At 36.8% G+C, this 12,181-nt stretch overlaps 1 protein-coding gene across 1 annotated transcript; it reads right to left on the reverse strand.

Moving 5' to 3' along the window:
* Window positions 1-1,668: 1,668 nt before the first annotated feature.
* Window positions 1,669-8,984, reverse strand: LOC145595536 (uncharacterized). Its single transcript, XM_081651950.1, has 3 exons — window positions 8,842-8,984; window positions 7,839-7,876; window positions 1,669-2,021 (listed from the first exon to the last, which is right to left on the reverse strand). Exons 1-3 carry the CDS (start codon window positions 8,912-8,914, stop codon window positions 1,908-1,910), a joined length of 225 nt encoding a protein of 74 aa, XP_081508076.1. The 5' UTR covers window positions 8,915-8,984; the 3' UTR covers window positions 1,669-1,907.
* Between the last annotated feature and the right edge of the window lie 3,197 nt (window positions 8,985-12,181).

A 12,181-nucleotide genomic window follows, 5' to 3' on the forward strand; every position in this document is an offset into this window, starting at 1 on the left:
CATTAATGCTGCTAATTAATTCTTCTTACCCTGTTTATTTATCAAAATCAAAATCAAAACTTTAAAATAAATCAAAAAAATAAGTGATACAAATCATACAACTACACAAGTAATTGATATGAAAATGCTATCAAATAAAAAAAAATAAAAAAAGTAATTAATGCTATAAATAATTAAACAAAAAAAGGATTTATATTGGGTAAATTCCACAAAAATTAGAAGAAAATAATGAAAATTAATGGGTATTGTCAATATGTACCTGGTTTAAAACGCACGATTATGAAGAAGATGAATGTAATACGAGTAAAAGAAATTAGGGTTTAATTGTTTGAAGATATATTAATGGCATTGAAAATGCAAAGAAGGAAAGAAATTTCGAGCAATGTAAAAAAGGCAAAAACTTTAATTTTAAAAGGTTGTCGGGTTTTTAATTTGGGAATGTAATGATTATTTTCTTATTTGAAGTTTTTATCGAGGAGTAATTTTCGGGATTTTTTTTTTTCCCTTTTACTTTTTTTTTTTTTAAGAAAAAAAATATTTGGAGGATTTATTCAATGTTTTAGAGATCCTTATCCAAAATTCGGGTCCCCTTTGTATAACAATCAAATCAAATAATGCGTTTATTCAAACTTTGGATTATTATGTTGCCTTGTAAATGTGAAAATTTGGTGATTAGTATGAAAGATGGAAAATTCTAATAGGTAGAACAAGGATGTTATGTCAAATTTTTTGGAGTTTCCATTAGGATTAGCCAAGTTGAAAAACTTGATTGGGTGGCCTATTTCACATTTTTGTTTTGACTAGAGTCATAAAATTAGATCGGGTTAGTTCATGTTGAGTTTTGAATCAAGTTCGAATTGATTTATGTGAACACCATTCAGTCAAATCAAGTTCAAATTGAGTAGTAATCTAGAAAATATTAACATGGAACTACGAAAATTTGTTTATTCCCTTAATAAATTGTGTTAAGCAATTGAGGAATGAGAAGATTCTCAAAGTCACAACCCTTGTATTCTTTATCACGTGTCTTATACTTTTTTTGTAAGTAGTAAAATTTAGTACGGAGTTTTGTTGATTTTTATGAGGGAGCCTAGTTTATCTTCTTAATAAACATAATTCTTTATCAAAGGATAATATTTTATCCCATGTGAAACCGTTATTCACCCCAAAACCACCACTTTAGGCAGTGGTTTGGAGGAGGGTAAAACATTCTCAAGTATCAATTTTACCATGAACAACTCAGCACCTCTTACAATTATGACACAGTTTTTTGTGCACAAAAAGAGGGCCATGAATGATACAGTAATATTCTAAAATCACATGACAAAAAAAAAAAAAAAGAAAGATTTGCAAATGAGCATAAATTTTTGGAATAATCACATGAGCATAAAAAAGAAAGATTTGCAAAAGAACAAGGACACAACTATATGAGATGGAGTAATTTATTTTGAGTTCAAGTTTTATCCAGATTGCATTGTCAGTCATCTAAGGTTTTTGTCAAGACAAATTGAGTTTTTATTGATCAACTTCAGGTTCTGATTCACTTTTTTCATTTGGTCATCTCTAGATTTGATAAGAGTAAAAAAGATTTGTTTGGTACTCTACTACTCTTCAACATATTTTGACATATATTTACGAATGACAAATCTAATCTGGAATCTGAAAACATGATAGAAGATGACTCATTTATCCCCACAATGTAAAAATTGGAATATAATTTTGACGTTATTCATAACACAATTTCGTACTTGACCTTAACTTAATTAATCGTTCAACAGACATCCCCGTAGCCATAGGTCACAAAACAAAAACCACATTCTTGGAGCAGTATCGGTCATGACACTGTCCTTGAAAGTTACAGGAAATTCCATATGGATACAAAATCTAGAAGACAACTAGACAGACGATCAATATGACTTTCCACAATGTATTAAGCTTCCACAACCAAGAAAGAGGCCGAATATTGCAGCACTACCGACGGTTGTTTGACCAATATGCCTGATCTTGAGTAATCCTGGAATCTGCATAGTTCAATCAATTCCAACTGAGCTTGTGAAACAAGATCAAGAGTTCAATAAACAGTTAAAATAAATAAATAAATAAATAACTTCAACACGAAATTCTTCAAAGCAAACTCAGTACTCATTAGTCATTAACTCATTATCAGTCTCTCTATCTTACCAATAAGCAATACTGCAAATTATAGATAACAAGAAAGGCCAAAGTCCGATTATGTTTCTTCATCAATAGGAAATATAGGCTATGAAAACTGGCATTAAACAAAATCAGGATCCAGACAAAATGCGTTCACCAAGAATTTATAAGTAGCGATCAGCCATTATAACGTTTGGCCTGTTTCATAATAATCACTAACAACCAAAATCCTAACAAAATGCTTTCACAGAGTAATTCAATCTAGCAATCAGCTCAGTGAGTGGATAATTTCACAATTCTATCAGAATTCAACCTCTCTCTCTCTCTCTCTCTCTCTCTTTCTCTCTCTCTCTCTCTCTACTAGGATTTTGTTCATCCATTAGAATAAGGCTTCAAGTTGAGATTGCCAAAATTTGAAAGGTGTATGCAACTCGATGCAGTAGCAAGACTAGCAACCATGCTCCTAACGGCAACTCTATGACAGGTTTACAAGTGGCTCCTGCTAGAACATAAAACTAAGTCACTTACCGTACATACTGTCACACTGATTTGAACTTTTACCAATTCATTGTTAAACCCTAAACTAAAGATGGCCGGTCAAAACACCTTGCACAGAAGAAATGACAACACAATGCCATTAAACAAAAAATCATAATAATTTTTTAAAAAAATTCTGACACGATGTTCTAGTTCCTACCAGATCAGCGCAACAACTGCATTCCCACCTCAACAAAAAAAAAAAGTATTACATTGACTAACATTTTCACTGACTGGAAAAAAAAAACTCCTCTAATTTAGACTAATTATTACATCAATAGATCTACACTTACTAGTCACTAACCTGCAGAATACTGATAGCAATGAGAGCTAGGATCTCTAAAAGTAGATATACTTAACAGAGCTTTGCTGCATTGATGAGCAACATCATGTGTTATAAGATATCAACAATTCCACCTTCATTAATCCACTGAGGTCTAGTTTGGTGTTATGGGAAGTTAAAATTGCTAATTTGCCAAGGATGTAAGTTGTTAAGATATTTTTTGGGAATAGAATGAGCCAGCAAGTTAGGTTTGTGATAAATTTTACTAATGATAATATACTTCGTATCTTGCAGTTAAAATCTACCCTCAACAGAAGACTATTAGAAGTTGTCTTCATGAATCTCCAATTATATCACTCCTCAGGTACAATCATTTTCATCTTCTGCTCCTCCCCCAACGTCTTCATTTACACAGCTGACAGCACATTAGCAAAAGAAAAGGAAAATTCTGAACACTACTTGAGTTGCACCAGACATATGTAGCCCATCTCACAAAAAGAGAGGGTAGACAAGCAAAAGAGAGGGTACCCTAGTCAATTGGTTACACAAATAGTGTCTTTATTTCCTCAATATGGGATAATCTATTTAGTAAAGTGTGATAAGCAAGGTAAATAGCATATGAAGAGTGACTGCCCCGACCTCCAAAGTTCAGATGACTTCCTGTATGGCAAATTAGAAGGACAAACCAACATTTTGTATGTTCAAAAGCTAAATTGCACTGAAAGAGACAAGCCAAAAGAGTCTAAATCAGATCATTATTCTTCAATTTCTAACTATCTTTCCTTAAAAGCGTACAATCATATCAAGGATCAAAAATAAAAATCAAATGCAGTAGTTAGAAGAATATGATGTAAAGAACATTACCACGGATAGTTACGTACTTACGTGCCTAGCTTATTAAACAGGTGACAAGACTATGGTGACTAACAATGATTATAGAAGTTATACTGACAAAGAGTGGAGAGTTGAATAAAGGTGACAAGTCTAACCACCATATAACAGGTGGCAACAACGAAGAACCCAACCAACCAAACAGGAAACACTCAAGAACTACAGGCAAATTGATTATACCAATACTAGAGGAAAATCAGGGGGGGTCATAAAATTTAACTGGAAACTAAACCAAAAATAATCAAGAAGAATAAAAACAGTCATTAATCATAAAACAAATCACGAAATCTAGTCAAAGGATGAAAAAAAAAAACCCAAATACTGATTATATTTTTTAAGTAATGAAACAACCATAAGAAATTTGTATCCCAAAAAAATCCAAAATTATGTGATTCTGCATGTGCAATATAACTCCGCCAGTGGGTTTCCCGCTGCCAGTCCCAAGCCTGGATAAAGGAGGAGGGTTACGGTAGGCCAGTGACAGCCAGTATAAAACTTCGTCACATCCCATGACATGAGCCAAACAGATATTTTCGTGGGGGCGTTCCCTACTCAGCGACGCGCTGCACTTCCTAGACCCGGGTGTAGTGATAAGTATGCAAGGGTTGCTAGGTCGTCGCCCAGAAGCGACGCGCCACATTGCCCGAGTGTGGTGTCAAATGAGCAAGGGCGTGCCATTGGGGCGTTCCCTACTGAGCGACGCGCTGCACTTCCCAGACCCGGGTGCAGTGATAAGTATGTAAGGGTTGCTAGGTCGTCGCCCAGAAGCGACGCGCCATATTGCCCAATTGTGGTGTCAAATAATCAAGGGCTTGGAGTTGGGATCAGGAGGGAGCGTGGGAGAAAAGAATTTAGTTTGCGGATTGGTTCTTGGAATGTGGGGTCTCTTACGGGAAAATCAGCAGAATTGGTAGAAGTAATGAAAAGACGACGCGTGAACATCATGTGCCTCCAAGAGACAAGATGGACAGGAGAAGGAGCTCGAGGCTTGGTTTTGGGGTATAAGGTATGGTATGTTGGGCAAGAAACGAGCCACAGAACAAGGAATGGTGGAGCTAGGAACGGGGTTGGTGTGGTTCTCGATGAGAGGTTGGCAAAAGAGGTGATCGAGGTCTATCGGAAGAACGATAGGTTGATAAGGCTGAAGTTGCTATGTGGCAAGGAGATTGTGAATGTTATCAGTGCTTATGCTCCCCAAGTGGGTTTAGATGCAGAAGAGAAACGACAATTTTGGGAGGACCTAGACGAGGTGGTGCAGGGTGTCCACCACTCAGAGAAGTTATATATTGGAGGGGATCTAAATGGGCACGTTGGGGCGAGCCGAGATGGCTATGAGAGTGTCCATGGAGGCTTTGGGTATGGGCAGAGGGACGCCGGTGGTGAAGCTATTATGGATTTTGCCCAATCATATGATTTAATTTTGGCTAATACTTGGTTTAAGAAGAGGGATTCACACTTGATAACTTTTCGGAATGGAGCAAATGCAACTCAAATAGACTTCCTGCTCACAAGGAGCATAGATAGACAAAGTTGCATAAACTGTAAGGTTATCCCAGGGGAGAGTGTGGTCACCCAACACCGGCTATTGGTAATGACTATTCGTCTGAAAGAGAAGGCGAAGAAAAAAGTTAGACAAGAAGAACCAAGGATAAGATGGTGGACCCTAAGGGATGCAAAAGCTAAGGTTTTTACAGAAAAGGTAATTGAAGAAGCGGATTGGGATGGAGAGGTGGATCCGGACATGACTTGGTTACGAATGAAGAACTGTTTCCTAAGAGTGGCCAAAGAGGTCTTAGGGGAAGTAAGGGGAAGAACTTCGGTACAGAGAGATACTTCGTGGTGGAATGAAGAGGTGAAAGCAGTAATTAAGCAAAAAAGGGAATGCTATCAAGCCTTAGGAAAATGTAGGAGTGATGAAACCTTTGCAGCGTATAAGGAGGCTAAGAGCAAGGCAAAGGCAGCTGTTCGCCAAGCAAAAGAAAAGGCATATCAGGAGGTTTATGAAAAGCTTGATTCCAAGGAGGGAGAAAGGATCATTTATAAGATGGCAAAGAGAAGACAAGAGGCAAGGAAGGATATTGGCATGGTGAAGTGTGTCAAAGATAAGAACCAAATGGTCCTAGTGCAAGAGGAGGGCATCAAGGACAGGTGGAAGGGGTACTTCGATGAATTATTTAATGGAAGTAATGGAGTTGTGATAGGAGATACCTCTATGAGTGATGAAGAAATCAACATGGAGTATGTGCGAAGGATTAGGAGAGTAGAGGTGGAGATTGCACTGAGGAAGATGAAACCTAAGAAGGCGGTTGGCCCTGATGGGGTACCGATAGAGGTGTGGAGGTGTTTGGGTAAGATTGGTATTGATTGGTTAACAAACCTTTTCAACAAGATATGGACGGCTACAAGGATCCCACAAGATTGGAGGAAGAGCACCTTGGTCCCGGTTTATAAAAACAAAGGAGACGCTCAAGATTGTTCTAACTATCGAGGGATTAAGCTTATGAGCCATACTATGAAGTTGTGGGAAAGGGTGATTGAACAAAGGTTGAGGGCATGCACAAGCATTTCAGATAACCAATTTGGTTTTATGCCTGGGAGATCTACTATGGAGGCAATCCATTTGATAAGACAAATGATGGAGTTTTATAGGGTAAAGAAGAAAGATCTTCATATGGTCTTTATTGATTTAGAGAAGGCATATGACAAGGTGCCAAGAGAGATACTTTGGTGGGCAATGTTGAAGAAAGGTATCCCACGAAGGTATGTAGACCTAGTTAAGGATATGTATCGGGATGTGTCAACAAATGTGAGGACATGCGGAGGGTTGACAAAAGATTTCCCTATTACAATCGGATTGCATCAAGGGTCTGCATTAAGCCCTTTTCTTTTTGCAACGGTTCTAGATGAATTAACTAGACCAATTCAAGATGAGGTTCCATGGTGTATGCTGTTCGCAGATGATATCGTTTTGGTGGATGAGACTAAGGATGGGGTTAATGTCAAGTTGGAGCAATGGAGGCAAAGGTTGGAATCTAGAGGGTTTAAGCTAAGTCGGAGTAAGACTGAATATTTGGTATGTCGTTTTGGCACTCAGAGGGGGACACGCAATGAAGTGGTGAGTTTGGATGGAAAGGATTTGACCATGAGTGAATGTTTTAAGTACCTAGGGTCGATCATCCAGAAGAATGGTGACATTGATCAAGACGTGACCCACAGGATTAAGTCAGGGTGGCTTAAATGGAGAGCGGCCACGGGAGTGTTATGCGACCGCAGCATTCCCTTAAAGTTGAAGGGAAAATTCTACAGGACTGCCATACGACCAGTGTTGCTCTATGGTACAGAATGTTGGGCTTCTAAGAAAGAGCATATTAAAAAGATGGAGGTTACGGAAATGCGCATGTTAAGGTGGATGTGTGGAAACACTTTAAGAGATAGAATCAGAAATGAGGTTATTCGCAAGAAAGTAGGTGTGGCGGGCATTGTAGATAAACTAAGGGAAAATCGTCTGCGTTGGTTTGGACATGTAAGACGGAGACCCGAGGGTGCACCGGTGCGAAGAGTGGAAGAGTGGGACCATGGAGGGATTAAACGAGGAAGAGGGAGACCAAAGATGACTTGGTTGGAAGGAGTGAGAAAGGATATGAAGTGCATGGATTTACGTGAGGATGAAGTTTTGGATCGTAAGGGATGGAGGAGAAAGATTTATGTTGATGACTACACGGAATAATCAAATTTGGTTCATGTTAGCCGACCCCACTTTTGGGATTAAGGCTTTGATTGATTGATTGATTGATTGATTGCATGTGCAATATATGGTTAACAGAAAGAGAACTTCTATTCAGTGAAGGAATACGATGTCATTTAGGATCTGACATCCGACACAAATTAGCCATACTGAATTTTTAAACTATGCAACAATCCTGTCTCTCATAACAAAGAACATTAAAGCATGGAGCCAGAATTCAGAATATACCTTGTTTCGGACGGCATCAAAAGTTCCATACACAGCACCTGCACATAATACATTTTACTTAGTGAAAATGATTGAGTGACTCCAGATTCATGAATGGATAACAAATACATATAATGCACTTCAAATCTTTGAGCCCTTCTACAAAAATCAAATCAGTTACATACCAGCAATGATAATTCTTTGCATTTCAACTAATTTAATACATGATCCTACAATCCAAGAGTGTGGCAACCAGATGTCATTTTCAGGTATGTCTAGGCCTAAATTTCTAAACACTATTGATAGCAAACCAATACTAGAAGAATCTTCAACCACCCTAAGATCCGCACAGATTAGAAGGTGTGTCTTCCTCTTCACCTTAACACTATATAATATCCGTTTCAACATGCTCAGATACCAATAATAACCGAGAAATCAAAGAAAGTCATAGAACAATTATTTCTTGCTAGCAAGCATCAAAGGTGGTTTCCAAAAGACAATTATAAGGCCAGGAAAAGTCTAAGTCACAATTTCACAGTGTGCTACGAAAACAATTCCGAAAACCGTCATAACCTTACCAACAATGCACCCATATATCCATCCTCTAACTAATCCAAAAACTACAGATATATAAACATCTCAAACAAGAAAATTTAAACCCTTTTCCAAAAATTAACCCATGTTGCACTAATTACAATTTTGTTCAAGTAAAATTAGCTAATCCATTTATAAAAAGTCATACCACATCTACAATACATATCAAAATTAACAAATACTTACCCATGTTGCAAAAATTGACCAAAAAAAATCACCCCAAAATCAGATTTTCAATACTCAATGTTTATTCATTCATTAATTAACCAATAAGCACCCAATAACATCCAATAAAACTTCAAAAATCAGACATTGAATAGAAAACACAAATTAAACAGATTAAAAATAAAATTTAAAAACAAAAATAAAAATTGCAGAGTAAAGCCTAGGGTTTAACGAAGTGGAAGAAAGAGAGAGAAGGGAGGCTTACCGACGGCGCCTCCGACAGCACCGCCGACGGCAACACCAGCGCCAACTCTAGCTAAGCAGCTATCTCTCGCCATCTCTTTCTCTCTCCTCAAATTCTATAATCTCTGAAACTTCTTCTCTGGGGGGTTTAGTTTGTTTGCGTTGTTTTGGTTGACAGGATTAGGAGATTTTATCATACGATTATTAGTTTACTTGTTACAAAAGCCAAAAATTATTTTCACCCTATTTGGTAATTAGCTGATAGCCCGTTGATATACTCGTAAATAATTAATTTGCTTCAAAAAAAAAAAAGTTAAAATAATTAAGGGGTCTGTTCACATTTACTGAACTGAACTGATTGGAGCTAAACTGAACTGAACTGAGCTGAGCTGAAATGAATATTTTATGAGAGAGGGAAATTAGGAGCTGAACTGAACTGAATTGATTGGAGCTGACTAAACTGAACTGAACTGAACTGATTGGAGCTGAACTGAACTGAAATTAAGTAAATATGAACAGGCCCTAATTTGACTAGATGATTATATTAACTACTTCGTATTTGACTCGTTTGTTGAGAATACATGAATGTGTAAATGTGTTTGGTAAACCGGTGTTAATTTTTAGTTGTTTTAGTGTATTAAATAGCCAAGATTCTAATTTTTCAATAAATTAATTTATACAATAAAAAAATTCTTTTAATGAGCTTTTTTTAAAAAATAAAAAAACTCTTTTAATGATTTTTTTTTAAAACAAAAAAAAAAAAAAGTTTTTTAAGCCTAAAAAACCCTTTCAATAAGCTATTTACCAAACACCCAAATTTTAAAATGGTCAAACCTCTAAATAGGGCTCGATAAATTAAGGGCCGGTTCATTTTTACTTAATTTCAGTTCAATTCAGTTCAGCTCCAATCAGTTCAGCTCTCAATTTCCTTCTCTTATAAAATATTCATTTCAGCTCAGTTCAGTTCAGTTCAGTTCAGCTCCAATCAGTTCAATTCAGCTCAGTTCAGTAAATGTGAACAGACCCTAAAAGCTCTCCAAAAATCTCTTTACCAAGCAAGGCTTTCATATATTCTCTAGTGTTTTGATTACGATCTTTAAATTAAAAATAATGGGTGTTTTTATTGTGTAATTTTACCGTTTAGTACTTCGTAATATATTAATGTTGTTTATTTGTTTTTCATTTATTTATTTTTTTATGGTGCACTTAATGTTGTTTATTTGTATTAGTTAAAACATTGTGTTTTTATGTTATGATCCAAAAAAACAACTTTAATCTATTTAATACGGAGAATAAAAATAAGATTATTATATTTCATCAAATCGGGAAAAAAAATACAATTTATCAAAATTGTAGTTGATAAATTGTCGTATGATCTTTACATAATGGGAAAAATTGTGTTGTACTATTAAGCTTTAAGCACCCATTTTATATACATGCTAACTATGAAGCATTTTTTTGTTGGTTATATACAATTATATATATATATATATATATACACACACTTTGTATATACTTTGGAGTAATATACTTTGTATTTAGTACACCTAGGAGAAAAGCCGTGAGAATACATCGCAACTATAATTGGGCTTGGGTTGGGCTATGAATGCTTGTCTATATGTTGTGTTAACATGCCTCGTGCTTAAGTGGGTTGTGCTTTGACGATCAAGAAGAAATCATCTATCTTGTGTCAAAGCCATGCCGATTTCATGATGTGCCTATAGAAAGTAGACCTTTTGATATTTTTTATATCTTTTACAAATTGGTTCAAAATAAATTAGTTGACAGATGATCCGATCGTTGTGCTCGTGCAAATAGTGATGTCCACCATTAGCTCTCATATTGTATTGGCTTTTGGTGGATTCATTTTATATCAGGCTATTATCGTGCCATACTCGTATCTAACCAATCTCCATGTCGGCCTAATTCATGTCCAATTTAGAGGTGATCAAAGTTAGCCTGGCCTGATTTTGGGCAGAAATTTTCGAGTCGAAGATTTGTTTTTTTGGGCGGGTTTGGAAAAACGTTTGTATGCATATTAAGTTGATTTTTTAGGCCAAGCCCAAAAAGCCCACACAGCCCGACAATCTTGAACGGATTTAGGCACAAAATTTCCGTCACAAAGCTTGACCCGACATGGTCCGAGAAGTGATCGTAATTTTTTTGCTTCAATCTGACTCGTACCCGACCCAACCGCCCAATCCAACTCTTATAAAAATAACGGCCCAAATCCCACAAATTCACAATACCTTGAACTCCGTATTTTCTTTTTAATCTTAGAAAAAGCAGAACTATAAAACAGGTTCTGTTTAGTTGTACCTCATAAAAAAATCGAAGAAATTACGGTAAACATAACTATAAAACCCGAAAAACACAAAATAAAAACCCCACTCGAGCCAGACCCCATTGATATCCTATATCAACGAAAGTTGTTGATATAATGGCATTTTCGAAATTATAAGAGCTGCTTTTTGGAATATATTAATTGTTTAATGATTCTACTAAGTTGGACCCCGTTATTGACTTTGTTAACCCCACCTCTCTCCCTTTGACAAACAATGGAGGAAAGAAACCAGAAGACCCACAATCCCACCTTTCTTCCTTTGACAATGGAGGAACAGAGCCAAAAGAGAAGACCCAAATTCATTTGACAATGGAGGAACGAAGGCGAAATTGAAGACCCACCTCTCTCCTTCACAAGCATTCTCTCTCCTCTGCCTCATTAATTCCACCGACCACCATCACACGACTCACACCCAATTGCTCATCAACCTGACGTGCCTCCACATTCAAAGTACAAGGTGGTATTCTCAGCTCAAACACTGCTATTTCCGGAGGCGAATTAAACTAAAACCCTAAGAAAAATGGAGAAACTAAGGGTACAATTAACCCCAAAGGATAGGTATTTCACTCCTCCATTGTTTTCAGTCTTGCTCTGCACAATTTCTCCCTCCATCCCCTATCTTCTTCACCCTCTTTCACCTTTCCGGTTCGCCGTCGAATTAAACGAAAAACCCTAGAAAAATTAGAGAAGTTGGGCCATGGTTAACCCTAAAGGGCAAGGTTTGCTTCCTTCTCCATTAAAGTTGTTCGTGCTTTTCGATTTTGCCATTTTCATGTACCATAAGCTTGCATTTTTGTTTCTCTCTCATGACAAGGATGAAGACAATTTATGGTTTGGAAGAAGGTAAAGACCCCACATCTGAAAACGGTAACATAAAACGGGGTTTAAGGGGTTTTCAACTTTCTTCCACTTTTGGGCTTCATTTAATGAGGGAAATGACAACCCTGCCCCTATATCAACGAATTTTGTTGATATAGGATATCAATTTGGATTTGCTCCCTTTTTTTCTCTCCTCAAC

Source organism: Chenopodium album, chromosome 19 (genome assembly GCF_948465745.1).
Source record: "Chenopodium album chromosome 19, dcCheAlbu1.1, whole genome shotgun sequence".
Taxonomy (NCBI): domain Eukaryota; kingdom Viridiplantae; phylum Streptophyta; class Magnoliopsida; order Caryophyllales; family Amaranthaceae; genus Chenopodium; species Chenopodium album.